Raw genomic sequence first — 16,136 nt, 5'->3', positions numbered from 1 at the left:
CTGGAGTGAACCAGCCTGATCGCTGCGTTATCCATTCTATTTCACATATCATAACATCTGGAGTGAACCAGCCTGATCGCTGTGTTATCCATTCTATTTCACATATCATAACATCTGGAGTGAACCAGCCTGATCGCTGCGTTATCCATTCTATTTCACATATCATAACATCTGGAGTGAACCAGCTCTGATCGCTGCGTTATCCATTCTATTTCACATATCATAACATCTGGAGTGAACCAGCCTGATCGCTGCGTTATCCATTCTATTTCACATATCATAACATCTGGAGTGAACCAGCCTGATCCGCTGTGTTATCCATTCTATTTCACATATCATAACATCTGACGTGAACCAGCTCTGATCGCTGCGTTATCCATTCTATTTCACATATCATAACATCTGGAGTGAACCAGCCTGATCGCTGTGTTATCCATTCTATTTCACTTCACATATCATAACATCTGACGTGAACCAGCCTGATCGCTGTGTTATCCATTCTATTTCACATATCATAACATCTGGAGTGAACCAGCCTGATCGCTGCGTTATCCATTCTATTTCACTTGACATATCATAACATCTGGAGTGAACCAGCCTGATCGCTGCTTTATCCATTCTATTTCACATATCATAACATCTGACGTGAACCAGCCTGATCGCTGTGTTATCCATTCTATTTCACATATCATAACATCTGGAGTGAACCAGCTCTGATCGCTGTGTTATCCATTCTATTTCACATATCATAACATCTGGAGTGAACCAGCTCTGATCGCTGCGTTATCCATTCTATTTCACATATCATAACATCTGGAGTGAACCAGCCTGATCGCTGCGTTATCCATTCTATTTCACATATCATAACATCTGGAGTGAACCAGCCTGATCGCTGTGTTATCCATTCTATTTCACATATAACATCTGGAGTGAACCAGCCTGATCGCTGCGTTATCCATTCTATTTCACATATCATAACATCTGGAGTGAACCAGCCTGATCGCTGTGTTATCCATTCTATTTCACATATCATAACATCTGACGTGAACCAGCTCTGATCGCTGCGTTATCCATTCTATTTCACATATCATAACATCTGGAGTGAACCAGCCTGATCGCTGTGTTATCCATTCTATTTCACTTCACATATCATAACATCTGACGTGAACCAGCCTGATCGCTGTGTTATCCATTCTATTTCACATATCATAACATCTGGAGTGAACCAGCCTGATCGCTGCGTTATCCATTCTATTTCACTTGACATATCATAACATCTGGAGTGAACCAGCCTGATCGCTGCTTTATCCATTCTATTTCACATATCATAACATCTGACGTGAACCAGCCTGATCGCTGTGTTATCCATTCTATTTCACATATCATAACATCTGGAGTGAACCAGCCTGATCGCTGCGTTATCCATTCTATTTCACTTGACATATCATAACATCTGGAGTGAACCAGCCTGATCGCTGCTTTATCCATTCTATTTCACATATCATAACATCTGGAGTGAACCAGCCTGATCGCTGTGTTATCCATTCTATTGCCCATATCATAACATCTGGAGTGAACCAGCCTGATCGCTGCGTTATCCATTCTATTTCACATATCATAACATCTGGAGTGAACCAGCCTGATCGCTGCGTCATCCATTCTATTTCACATATCATAACATCTGGAGTGAACCAGCCTGATCGCTGCGTTATCCATTCTATTTCACATATCATAACATCTGGAGTGAACCAGCCTGATCACTGTGTTATCCATTCTATTTCCCTTGACATATCATAACATCTGGAGTGAACCAGCCTGATCACTGTGTTATCCATTCTATTTCCCTTGACATATCATAACATCTGGAGTGAACCAGCCTGATCGCTGTGTTATCCATTCTATTTCCCTTGACATATCATAACATCTGGAGTGAACCAGCCTGATCACTGTGTTATCCATTCTATTTCACTTGACATATCATAACATCTGACGTGAACTAGAAAAGGTGAATGCAGCGTTAAAGTTAGTTCCACCATGCTAATCATAACCACCATTGATGCTGTAATCAGTGCTCTGTCTGTGTGTGTCTGTCTGTGACCGACCACTATCTTTGATGAGGCCAGAAGCTGATCTATGCTGTCAGCCTCACATCTTTGTCTGCTCACCAACGGTTGTCAAAATGGGAAAACCAGAATTAGGTAGGTTTAGACTGACTTGTTTAAACTTCAACATAGTACCTTGTATGTGTGTCAGATATCACCGATCCTAACTGCCATTGGTAATAGAACAATGACTATGTGTGTGTATGTGTTCACAGAAACATGTATGGAGCCAGCACATGGAGACTAGCAAGATGATGTGATGACGTCCAGACTGACAGACAGGCTTGATACTGATGTCTCTGAATGGAGAGACCTGACACTCTGACAGACAGGCTAGATACTGATGTCTCTGAATGGAGAGAGACCTGGCACTCTGACAGACAGGCTAGATACTGATGTCTCTGAATGGAGAGAGACCTGGCTCTCTGACAGACTGGCTAGATACTGATGTCTGAATGGAGAGAGACCTGGCTCTCTGACAGACTGGCTAGATACTGATGTCTCTGAATGGACAGAGACCTGGCACACTGACAGACAGGCTTGATACTGATGTCTCTGAATGGAGAGAGACCTGGCACTCTGACAGACAGGCTAGATACTGATGTCTCTGAATGGAGAGAGACCTGGCACTCTGACAGACAGGCTAGATACTGATGTCTCTGAATGGAGAGAGACCTGGCACTCTGACAGACTGGCTTGATACTGATGTCTCTGATACTGATGTCTCTGAATGGACAGAGACCTGGCTCTCTGACAGACTGGCTAGATACTGATGTCTCTGAATGGAGAGAGACCTGGCACTCTGACAGACAGGCTAGATACTGATGTCTCTGAATGGAGAGAGACCTGGCACTCTGACAGACTGGCTAGATACTGATGTCTCTGAATGGAGAGAGACCTGGCTCTCTGACAGACTGGCTAGATACTGATGTCTCTGAATGGAGAGAAACTTGAAGAGGCCTAACACTATCTGTATCGGCTGGGAATAACAATGAAAGATGAACATTGTTATATTAGCAGAACACTTCTTCTATGGTATTACGTAAAGGGTTGTTTATTCTACAAGGACCTGTTACTACATTTGAACGTAATTTAAAAAACAACTTAGTTTAGAATATCTACATGAATTTAACAATTGCAATCTTCTCGTATTTCTCTGGAGGCTACTGACCCAAAGCTTCCTCCGGCATCTTACCATACATCTGCCTGTAGTTATTGAACTCACCCTGCAGGAGGTTTGTTAGTAGTGATTGAGTGGAGAGGAAACAGCTGTGGGCAAGGTTCTGACAGATGGGTGTGTCTTGGTGGTGGCAAGGACACACCCACATCAAACCACACCCCCAAGCCAACTCACGTTTGGCTTCTGTCATGGCCGCCAGCATGTCTTGAAGAGCAAGCCAAAAAAAACGAGGCCAAATCAGCAGATGCAGTTCCACTTTAAGAAGAGCTAACTGAACTGGATCAGAACCAAAACAATCAGAATCCTGAGAACTGAACAAGGCTTCCTAACTCGTCTGATGTATAAAAACCATCTGAGACAACGAGATATGAGGATCTCATTCTAAACGAAGCCAAAACAAACATGACGGAACATAAGAAGAATGTATCCAGTCACCGTGACAACAAGCAGAGAGTCACACAACGCTGAGCCCCGAGAAGAAACAAACAAACTGCCTGAGTTCCAAATGCCACCCGTTTCCCTATTTAGTGCACTACTTTTGACCAGGTCCCATATGATTTTGATCTAAAGTAGTGCCCTATATAGAAAAAAGGGTGCCATTTGTTACGCACGGAGTGTCTGACAATGATAATTAACACTGACGCTTTTATATGACCATATATTTGGATTTGTTATGTACTGTATATAAATACTAAGATGTGTATCTAAGACATGACTGATATCTTATGAATAGAGTTAGATTAGTGAAATGTGAAATGGCACACTTCACTATATAGTGCTCTACTTTTGAAGGGAAACATTTAGCACCCATGTAGGGAATAGGGTGAATTTAGGACTCATACTAAGTTTATCTGAGGTGACGTGACAGAGTTAGAGTACTAGACCACTCAGTGTCACACCAGACGAGCATGAACGATACATAACATTTTTCAAATGAATACTGAAATCACACCTGGGTTTTAAATACTAAAAACTCCAATAGACCAATAGAATAGTCCCAAATGTACAAACCCCACTCATTGGGCACTCCAGGCAAGTAGGCAGGCTAGAGAAGAAAAAAAAAGTTAAGTATTTGAAAGATGTCAAATAGTATTTCAACCCACCCAGGGTCTGCTGAACACTCGATCTGAAAACCTTCTCTCGTAATAGTAACACAATAACAAACCATTTACTTTTAACAAAAAAAAAACCTTTCTAAGGAAAACAACACTTGAAAGCAATTCCTTTAAATAGGATTCTAAAACACGTGTCACCAGCATTGTGTATGGAGGACAAGGAAAAACACAGACATTTCCTTTTGTTTACTCTGTCTGCCTGGAGCTCAAACAGACCTGTCTGCCTGGAGCTCAAACAGACCTGTCTGCCTGGAGCTCAAACAGACCTGTCTGCCTGGAGCTCAAACAGACCTGTCTGCCTGGAGCTCAAACAGACCTGTCTGCCTGGAGCTCAAACAGACCTGTCTGCCTGGAGCTCAAACAGACCTGTCTGCCTGGAGCTCAAACAGACCTGTCTGCCTGGAGCTCAAACAGACCTGTCTGCCTGGAGCTCAAACAGACCTGTCTGCCTGGAGCTCAAACAGACATTTCCTTTCGTTTACTCTGACTGCCTGGAGCTCAAATTGTAAAAACGTGTAATTATCCATTCATAGTTAGAAATTAATCCTGGCGAAAAATAGCAGTACCGGAGGCTATATTAAGTCTACATTTCCCATTAAAATAGCTTGTAACAGATGACTCTGTCCTCTTGTGTTACCGGGCAGCTTTGTCCTGCAGCTCCAGGTAATAGCAGAGACAGATGTGTGTGGGAACCATAGGGCTAGGGTTCAAAAGCACTGCACTACGTAGGGAATAGGGTGCCATTTGGCATGCAGCCAGGGTGAGTAATTCACATTGCTGCTCTACAGATGATGTGTCTACTACAGTGTGTAGTTGGAGGGATCCTTCTTAAACCAGTTAGCTAATAAACAGGAAGTACAGTGTGTAGTTGGAGGGATCCTTCTTAAACCAGTTAGCTAATAAACAGGAAGTAGTGTGTAGTCGGAGGGATCCTTCTTAAAACAGTTAGCTAATAAACAGGAAGTACAGTGTGTAGTCGGAGGGATCCTTCTTAAACCAGTTAGCTAATAAACAGGAAGTACAGTGTGTAGTCGGAGGGATCCTTCTTAAACCTGTTAGCTAATAAACAGGAAGTACAGTGTGTAGTCGGAGGGATCCTTCTTAAACCAGTTAGCTAATAAACAGGAAGTACAGTGTGTAGTTGGAGGGATCCTTCTTAAACCAGTTAGCTAATAAACAGGAAGTACAGTGTGTAGTCGGAGGGATCCTTCTTAAACCAGTTAGCTAATAAACAGGAAGTACAGTGTGTAGTCGGAGGGATCCTTCTTAAACCAGTTAGCTAATAAACAGGAAGTACAGTGTGTAGTCGGAGGGATCCTTCTTAAACCAGTTAGCTAATAAACAGGAAGTACAGTGTGTAGTCGGAGGGATCCTTCTTAAACCTGTTAGCTAATAAACAGGAAGTACAGTGTGTAGTTGGAGGGATCCTTCTTAAACCAGTTAGCTAATAAACAGGAAGTACAGTGTGTAGTCGGAGGGATCCTTCTTAAACCAGTTAGCTAATAAACAGGAAGTACAGTGTGTAGTCGGAGGGATCCTTCTTAAACCAGTTAGCTAATAAACAGGAAGTACAGTGTGTAGTCGGAGGGATCCTTCTTAAACCAGTTAGCTAATAAACAGGAAGTACAGTGTGTAGTTGGAGGGATCCTTCTTAAACCTGTTAGCTAATAAACAGGAAGTACAGTGTGTAGTTGGAGGGATCCTTCTTAAACCTGTTAGCTAATAAACAGGAAGTACAGTGTGTAGTCGGAGGGATCCTTCTTAAACCAGTTAGCTAATAAACAGGAAGTACAGTGTGTAGTCGGAGGGATCCTTCTTAAACCTGTTAGCTAATAAACAGGAAGTACAGTGTGTAGTCGGAGGGATCCTTCTTAAACCAGTTAGCTAATAAACAGGAAGTACAGTGTGTAGTCGGAGGGATCCTTCTTAAACCAGTTAGCTAATAAACAGGAAGTACAGTGTGTAGTCGGAGGGATCCTTCTTAAACCAGTTAGCTAATAAACAGGAAGTACAGTGTGTAGTTGGAGGGATCCTTCTTAAACCTGTTAGCTAATAAACAGGAAGTACAGTATGGATTTGCAGGGATACTTCTTAAACCTGTTAGCTAATAAACAGGAACTACAGTGAGTAGTTGGAGGGATCCTTCTTAAACCAGTTAGCTAATAAACAGGAAGTACAGTGTGTAGTCGGAGGGATCCTTCTTAAACCAGTTAGCTAATAAACAGGAAGTACAGTATGTAGTTGGAGGGATCCTTCTTAAACCAGTTAGCTAATAAACAGGAAGTACAGTGTGTAGTCGGAGGGATCCTTCTTAAACCAGTTAGCTAATAAACAGGAAGTACAGTATGGATTTGCAGGGATACTTCTTAAACCTGTTAGCTAATAAACAGGAAGTACAGTATGTAGTTGGAGGGATCCTTCTTAAACCAGTTAGCTAATAAACAGGAAGTACAGTGTGTAGTTGGAGGGATCCTTCTTAAACCTGTTAGCTAATAAACAGGAAGTACAGTGTGTAGTTGGAGGGATCCTTCTTAAACCAGTTAGCTAATAAACAGGAAGTACAGTGTGTAGTTGGAGGGATCCTTCTTAAACCAGTTAGCTAATAAACAGGAAGTACAGTGTGTAGTCGGAGGGATCCTTCTTAAACCAGTTAGCTAATAAACAGGAAGTACAGTGTGTAGTTGGAGGGATCCTTCTTAAACCAGTTAGCTAATAAACAGGAAGTACAGTGTGTAGTTGGAGGGATCCTTCTTAAACCAGTTAGCTAATAAACAGGAAGTACAGTGTGTAGTTGGAGGGATCCTTCTTAAACCAGTTAGCTAATAAACAGGAAGTACAGTGTGTAGTTGGAGGGATCCTTCTTAAACCAGTTAGCTAATAAACAGGAAGTACAGTATGTAGTTGGAGGGATCCTTCTTAAATCTGTTAGCTAATAAACAGGAAGTACAGTAAGTAGTTGAAGGGATCCTTCTTAAACCTGTTAGCTAATAAACAGGAAGTACAGTATGTAGTTGGAGGGATACTTCTTAAACCAGTTAGCTAATAAACAGGAAGTACAGTGTGTAGTTGGAGGGATACTTCTTAAACCAGTTAGCTAATAAACAGGAAGTACAGTATGTAGTTGGAGGGATACTTCTTAAACCAGTTAGCTAATAAACAGGAAGTACAGTGTGTAGTCGGAGGGATCCTTCTTAAACCTGTTAGCTAATAAACAGGAAGTACAGTAAGTAGTTGGAGGGATCCTTCTTAAACCAGTTAGCTAATAAACAGGAAGTACAGTGTGTAGTCGGAGGGATCCTTCTTAAACCTGTTAGCTAATAAACAGGAAGTACAGTATGTAGTTGGAGGGATCCTTCTTAAACCTGTTAGCTAATAAACAGGAAGTACAGTATGTAGTTGGAGGGATCCTTCTTAAACCAGTTAGCTAATAAACAGGAAGTACAGTGTGTAGTCGGAGGGATCCTTCTTAAACCTGTTAGCTAATAAACAGGAAGTACAGTATGTAGTTGGAGGGATCCTTCTTAAACCTGTTAGCTAATAAACAGGAAGTACAGTATGTAGTTGGAGGGATCCTTCTTAAACCAGTTAGCTAATAAACAGGAAGTACAGTGTGTAGTCGGAGGGATCCTTCTTAAACCTGTTAGCTAATAAACAGGAAGTACAGTATGTAGTTGGAGGGATCCTTCTTAAACCTGTTAGCTAATAAACAGGAAGTACAGTATGTAGTTGGAGGGATCCTTCTTAAACCTGTTAGCTAATAAACAGGAAGTACAGTATGTAGTTGGAGGGATCCTTCTTAAACCAGTTAGCTAATAAACAGGAAGTACAGTGTGTAGTCGGAGGGATCCTTCTTAAACCAGTTAGCTAATAAACAGGAAGTACAGTGTGTAGTTGGAGGGATCCTTCTTAAACCTGTTAGCTAATAAACAGGAAGTACAGTATGGATTTGCAGGGATACTTCTTAAACCTGTTAGCTAATAAACAGGAACTACAGTGAGTAGTTGGAGGGGTTCCTCTTAACAGAAATAAATTGGCTTTAGGTGAGGCGCTGACTAACGGAAGACCAACTATACAGATGAAAACCAGAACACACTCTTCTTATCCCTCCTGGTTGTGCATTGATAAATAGGGCCAGGAATTGTGACGAGTGCAGGGAAAACTCAGAACCCAGAGTTCTTCATGGCCAGGTCGATTCTCTTCAGTAACGTGTTAAGGTATAACTCCAGGCCCCTACTTGTAAATGCCAGTGATGCATAATGTGGTTTATAATAGGATGGCTATCTGTAATTGCTTCCACTCACCTGTTCCAACGATGCGCGGGTCAGCAAAGTGCTTAGCGAGGATAGCAGCGAGTTGAGTGAGGGTGTCCTCGTAGCCTGGGGAAAAGACAACAGTCAACAAACATCTCTCCTGGTTGCTGTATTTCTGCATGCTCTTCAGGGCTCTAAGCCGGGTTGCTGTATTTCTGCATGCTCTTCCGGGCTCTAAGCCGGGTTGCTGTATTTCTGCATGCTCTTCAGGGCTCTAAGCCGGGTTGCTGTACTTCTGCATGCTCTTTAGGGCTCTAAGCCGGGTTGCTGTATTTCTGCATGCTCTTTAGGGCTCTAAGCCGGGTTGCTGTATTTCTGCATGCTCTTTAGGGCTCTAAGCCGGGTTGCTGTATTTCTGCATGCTCTTTAGGGCTCTAAGCCGGGTTGCTGTATTTCTGCATGCTCTTCAGGGCTCTAAGCCGGGTTGCTGTATTTCTGCATGCTCTTCAGGGCTCTAAGCCGGGTTGCTGTATTTCTGCATGCTCTTTAGGGCTCTAAGCCGGGTTGCTGTATTTCTGCATGCTCTTTAGGGCTCTAAGCCGGGTTGCTGTATTTCTGCATGCTCTTTAGGGCTCTAAGCCGGGTTGCTGTATTTCTGCATGCTCTTCAGGGCTCTAAGCCGGGTTGCTGTATTTCTGCATGCTCTTTAGGGCTCTAAGCCGGGTTGCTGTATTTCTGCATGCTCTTTAGGGCTCTAAGCCGGGTTGCTGTACTTCTGCATGCTCTTTAGGGTTCCTGTACAAGCATTTCTTGATAATTGCAGATGTGAAAATGGCTATAACTGAATATGATGAATAAATAATAGTGACTGTGTCAACAGGCAGGAGGGGTTATTACTGGCACGAGATCACAACCTTTAATGTGTATGCAAATTCAGTTATCACAACAAAACTGTGCCTAAAAGGGTCTACAAGACGACAAAGAAAAAGCGAGCAGTTAAATTCCTAGTCTATCATCTGCATGTCAACTGTAGTTTTTAATAGAGGCTCTGGACAAAAGTCATGAAAAATAATGGAATAGGGCTGCAGCTTTTAGTGTGTTGTGGTCACCTGACGAAGTAGCTGTTCATGGCCATAAAACACAGCCTTAAAGCAGGCAGGCGGGCGATTACCTGGCAGTTGGTCCATGCAGTTGGAGGGGCTGAAGTAGTTCTTGAGAGAGCTGTAGCTGTTCATGGCTACGTTGAGGTAAAACTCTGGGGCGAAGGCGAACAACGTTCCTGTGTTGTCAGCGTGCTGGATGGTGAGTATACACACCCTCAGTAGCCAGTACACATCCAGCATCTTATCCTGGAACAACACACAGAGAGATGTTTTAAATCATATTCTGGAATAACAGAGAGTTAGATGTTTTGAACAAGCGAAACAACACCTTCAGTACAGTAGTAGTAGTAATTCATGTTGTCGCTTTTCTTGTACACAACAGAACAACGAAGACTGGGTTCACAGGCTGTTTTTTAAATTTGTATATTTCAATGGCCCTCAGTTGAGGATGTTTGTCCCCATTTTCATTCAAGCCTGGCTATAATGAGAAGAAACACCAGCACACTAGTGGCCTTGATGCTTTCAGTCTCAATAGATCAGGGCTGAAGTGTGCTGGGTAGCCTCTCTTTCCTGCCTGACAGTAGAGGTGCTGGGTAGCCTCTCTTTCCTACCTGACAGTAGAGGTGCTGGGTAGCCTCTCTTTCCTGCCTGACAGTAGAGGTGCTGGGTAGCCTCTCTTTCCTACCTGACAGTAGAGGTGCTGGGTAGCCTCTCTTTCCTACCTGACAGTAGAGGTGCTGGGTAGCCTCTCTTTCCTGCCTGACAGTAGAGGTGCTGGGTAGCCTCTCTTTCCTGCCTGACAGTAGAGGTGCTGGGTAGCCTCTCTTTCCTGCCTGACAGTAGAGGTGCTGGGTAGCCTCTCTTTCCTACCTGACAGTAGAGGTGCTGGGTAGCCTCTCTTTCCTACCTGACAGTAGAGGTGCTGGGTAGCCTCTCTTTCCTACCTGACAGTAGAGGTGCTGGGTAGCCTCTCTTTCCTACCTGACAGTAGAGGTGCTGGGTAGCCTCTCTTTCCTACCTGACAGTAGAGGTGCTGGGTAGCCTCTCTTTCCTACCTGACAGTAGAGGTGCTGGGTAGCCTCTCTTTCCTACCTGACAGTAGAGGTGCTGGGTAGCCTCTCTTTCCTACCTGACAGTAGAGGTGCTGGGTAGCCTCTCTTTCCTACCTGACAGTAGAGGTGCTGGGTAGCCTGTCTTTCCTACCTTACAGTAGATGGTAGCGTTGATCCAGGCCAGTCTCCTACTCAGGTGATTCAGCTTCTCAGCAAATACCTTCTGACTCTTCTGCAGCTCCTCCAAGATGTCTGGTCTCTAACATGGACAAGAAAGGGTGTAACACAAAGACATGCCTAATACAAAAGGACAAATATTTATTCAACTTCAAGCAGAAAGCACTGTAATAAACAAGAGTGTTGATTCAGACCGTTAACGTACACATAAACCCAGGACCTAACCACCGGTCATGTTTCCTACTAAGAGGGGAATATCACAGAAATAAAAAATATCACAGAAAGTTTAACTAGAAATAAAAAAAACTGCCACACTGGTGTCAATAGATCATGACTATTATACTAAAACATAATATAAAATAACATTACACAAATACAACTATTAGGTTATACAACATAAATGGTTTTGTGTAGTTTATACTACCATTATACAGTACCTATTGCATTAAAACATAGTAGATAGTATTAGCAGTACTATTAAATACTACATTATATACTGCAAAATACATTACTGACTATGATTAAGGCCCAGTGTTTTTGGTTGATCGTGTCACATACCTTTAATTTGAACCTCTATTTAAAGCCTTTTTCCAGAAATGAGAATTACACCAAAAATGAAAGTTTACTAGAAAAAAAACATTCAAATAAAAGGTTAAAAATCATGTGACAAAACACATGACCCTAACTATGATACATAACAGATTGATAACACGGACAGTGTATTTAGTCTGCTGGGCCCAGATTGATAATACGGACAGTGTATTTAGTCTGCTGGGCCCAGATTGATAACACGGACAGTGTATTTAGTCTGCTGGGCCCAGATTGATAATACGGACAGTGTATTTAGTCTGCTGGGCCCAGATTGACAACACGGACAGTGTATTTAGTCTGCTGGGCCCAGATTGATAACACGGACAGTGTATTTAGTCTGCTGGGCCCAGATTGATAACACGGACAGTGTATTTAGTCTGCTGGGCCCAGATTGATAATACGGACAGTGTATTTAGTCTGCTGGGCCCAGATTGATAACACGGACAGTGTATTTAGTCTGCTGGGGCAACGTGCTCTCTTCCTCTGTGTCCTTCAGAACAACAGCATATTCATGAACGATTATACTATTAAACTATTATACTTAACAGTTAGATAAATTGATGATAATAGGTAGTATATTTGTATTCTTCTGGTTGGGCAGCGTGCCATCTAAACAGACTGATAATGGCTCTATAACAGATGTATAATAGAGGGTGGTGTGTATTTACTCTTGCTGGACAGCGTGCCATCTAAACAGACTGATAATGGCTCTATAACAGATGTATAATAGAGGGTGGTGTGTATTTACTCTTGCTGGACAGCGTGCCATCTAAACAGACTGATAATGGCTCTATAACAGATGTATAATAGAGGGTGGTGTGTATTTACTCTTGCTGGACAGCGTGCCATCTAAACAGACTGATAATGGCTCTATAACAGATGTATAATAGAGGGTGGTGTGTATTTACTCTTGCTGGACAGCGTGCCATCTAAACAGACTGATAATGGCTCTATAACAGATGTATAATAGAGGGTGGTGTGTATTTACTCTTGCTGGACAGCGTGCCATCTAAACAGACTGATAATGGCTCTATAACAGATGTATAATAGAGGGTGGTGTGTATTTACTCTTGCTGGACAGCGTGCCATCTAAACAGACTGATAATGGCTCTATAACAGATGTATAATAGAGGGTGGTGTGTATTTACTCTTGCTGGACAGCGTGCCATCTAAACAGACTGATAATGGCTCTATAACAGATGTATAATAGAGGGTGGTGTGTATTTACTCTGGCTGGACAGCGTGCCATCTAAACAGACTGATAATGGCTCTATAACAGATGTATAATAGAGGGTGGTGTGTATTTACTCTGGCTGGACAGCGTGCCATCTAAACAGACTGATAATGGCTCTATAACAGATGTATAATAGAGGGTGGTGTGTATTTACTCTTGCTGCACAGCGTGCTATCTAAACAGACTGATAATGGCTCTATAACAGATGTATAATAGAGGGTGGTGTGTATTTACTCTTGCTGGACAGCGTGCCATCTAAACAGACTGATAATGGCTCTATAACAGATGTATAATAGAGGGTGGTGTGTATTTACTCTTGCTGGACAGCGTGCCATCTAAACAGACTGATAATGGCTCTATAACAGATGTATAATAGAGGGTGGTGTGTATTTACTCTTGCTGGACAGCGTGCCATCTAAACAGACTGATAATGGCTCTATAACAGATGTATAATAGAGGGTGGTGTGTATTTACTCTTGCTGGGCAGCGTGCCATCTAAACAGACTGATAATGGCTCTATAACAGATGTATAATAGAGGGTGGTGTGTATTTACTCTTGCTGGACAGCGTGCCATCTAAACAGACTGATAATGGCTCTATAACAGATGTATAATAGAGGGTGGTGTGTATTTACTCTTGCTGGACAGCGTGCCATCTAAACAGACTGATAATGGCTCTATAACAGATGTATAATAGAGGGTGGTGTGTATTTACTCTTGCTGGACAGCGTGCCATCTAAACAGACTGATAATGGCTCTATAACAGATGTATAATAGAGGGTGGTGTGTATTTACTCTTGCTGGACAGCGTGCCATCTAAACAGACTGATAATGGCTCTATAACAGATGTATAATAGAGGGTGGTGTGTATTTACTCTTGCTGGACAGCGTGCCATCTAAACAGACTGATAATGGCTCTATAACAGATGTATAATAGAGGGTGGTGTGTATTTACTCTTGCTGGACAGCGTGCCATCTAAACAGACTGATAATGGCTCTATAACAGATGTATAATAGAGGGTGGTGTGTATTTACTCTTGCAGGACAGCGTGGCATCTAAACAGACTGATAATGGCTCTATAACAGATGTATAATAGAGGGTGGTGTGTATTTACTCTTGCTGGACAGCGTGCCATCTAAACAGACTGATAATGGCTCTATAACAGATGTATAATAGAGGGTGGTGTGTATTTACTCTTGCTGGACAGCGTGCCATCTAAACAGACTGATAATGGCTCTATAACAGATGTATAATAGAGGGTGGTGTGTATTTACTCTTGCTGGACAGCGTGCCATCTAAACAGACTGATAATGGCTCTATAACAGATGTATAATAGAGGGTGGTGTGTATTTACTCTTGCTGGACAGCGTGCTATCTTCTCCTCTGTGTCCTTCAGAGCCACAGCGTATTCATGGACGTCATCTGACACCACCACCATCTGTAGGGAAAGGTGCGGTACACAGCTTAGTGACATATACAGTAGCGGTACACAGCTTAGTGACATATACAGTAGCGGTACACAGCTTAGTGACATATACAGTAGCGGTACACAGCTTAGTGACATATACAGTAGCAGTACACAGCTTAGTGACATATACAGTGACATGTACACAGCTTAGTGACATATACAGTAGCGGTACACAGCTTAGTGACATATACAGTGACATGTACACAGCTTAGTGACATATACAGTGACATGTACACAGCTTAGTGACATATACAGTAGCGGTACACAGCTTAGTGACATATACAGTAGCGGTACACAGCTTAGTGACATATACAGTAGCAGTACACAGCTTAGTGACATATACAGTGACATGTACACAGCTTAGTGACATATACAGTGACATGTACACAGCTTAGTGACATATACAGTAGCGGTACACAGCTTAGTGACATATACAGTAGCGGTACACAGCTTAGTGACATATACAGTAGCGGTACACAGCTTAGTGACATATACAGTGACATGTACACAGCTTAGTGACATATACAGTAGCGGTACACAGCTTAGTGACATATACAGTGGCAGTACACAGCTTAGTGACATATACAGTAGCGGTACACAGCTTAGTGACATATACAGTAGCGGTACACAGCTTCGTGACATATACAGTAGCGGTACACAGCTTCGTGACATATACAGTAGCGGTACACAGCTTCGTGACATATACAGTAGCGGTACACAGCTTCGTGACATATACAGTGACATGTACACAGCTTAGTGACATATACAGTAGCAGTACACAGCTTAGTGACATATACAGTAGCGGTACACAGCTTCGTGACATATACAGTAGCGGTACACAGCTTCGTGACATATACAGTAGCAGTACACAGCTTAGTGACATATACAGTAGCGGTACACAGCTTCGTGACATATACAGTAGCGGTACACAGCTTAGTGACATATACAGTAGCGGTACACAGCTTAGTGACATATACAGTGGTAGTACACAGCTTCGTGACATATACAGTAGCGGTACACAGCTTAGTGACATATACAGTAGCGGTACACAGCTTAGTGACATATACAGTAGCGGTACACAGCTTAGTGACATATACAGTAGCGGTACACAGCTTAGTGACATATACATTAGCGGTACACAGCTTAGTGACATATACAGTAGCGGTACACAGCTTAAGCTTAGTGACATATACAGTAGCGGTACACAGCTTAGTGACATATACAGTACCAGTACACAGCTTAGTGACATATACAGTAGCAGTACACAGCTTAGTGACATATACAGTAGCGGTACACAGCTTAAGCTTAGTGACATATACAGTAGCGGTACACAGCTTAGTGACATATACAGTACCAGTACACAGCTTAGTGACATATACAGTAGCAGTACACAGCTTAGTGACATATACAGTAGCGGTACACAGCTTAGTGACATATACAGTACCAGTACACAGCTTAGTGACATATACAGTAGCAGTACACAGCTTAGTGACATATACAGTAGCGGTACACAGCTTAGTGACATATACAGTAGCGGTACACAGCTTAGTGACATATACAGTAGCAGTACACAGCTTAGTAACATATACAGTAGCGGTACACAGCTTAGTGACATATACAGTAGCAGTACACAGCTTAGTGACATATACAGTGACATGTACACAGCTTAGTGACATATACAGTGACATGTACACAGCTTAGTGACATATACAGTGGCAGTACACAGCTTAGTGACATATACAGTAGCAGTACACAGCTTAGTGACATATACAGTAGCAGTACACAGCTTAGTGACATATACAGTAGCAGTACAGAGCTTAGTGACATATACAGTAGCAGTACACAGCTTAGTGACATATACAGT

At 42.5% G+C, this 16,136-nt stretch overlaps 1 protein-coding gene across 1 annotated transcript in view; it reads right to left on the bottom strand.

Annotated features, from left to right (window-relative positions):
• LOC120065512 (E3 ubiquitin-protein ligase RNF123) overlaps window positions 1-16,136 on the bottom strand; it is a 283,067-nt gene that overhangs the window by 185,802 nt on the left and 81,129 nt on the right. The window contains exons 24-27 of the mRNA XM_039016569.1: window positions 14,159-14,242; window positions 10,954-11,061; window positions 9,819-9,996; window positions 8,699-8,773 (exon numbers count right to left, since the gene is read on the bottom strand). Of these exons, the coding sequence (XP_038872497.1) occupies window positions 8,699-8,773; window positions 9,819-9,996; window positions 10,954-11,061; window positions 14,159-14,242 (445 nt within the window). The remainder of the gene's footprint in view (window positions 1-8,698; window positions 8,774-9,818; window positions 9,997-10,953; window positions 11,062-14,158; window positions 14,243-16,136) is intronic.

This window comes from Salvelinus namaycush, chromosome 20 (genome assembly GCF_016432855.1).
Source record: "Salvelinus namaycush isolate Seneca chromosome 20, SaNama_1.0, whole genome shotgun sequence".
NCBI classification, from domain to species: domain Eukaryota; kingdom Metazoa; phylum Chordata; class Actinopteri; order Salmoniformes; family Salmonidae; genus Salvelinus; species Salvelinus namaycush.
The sequence above is the reverse complement of the archived record's forward strand: the minus strand, read 5'-3'. Positions and strand labels throughout refer to the sequence as shown.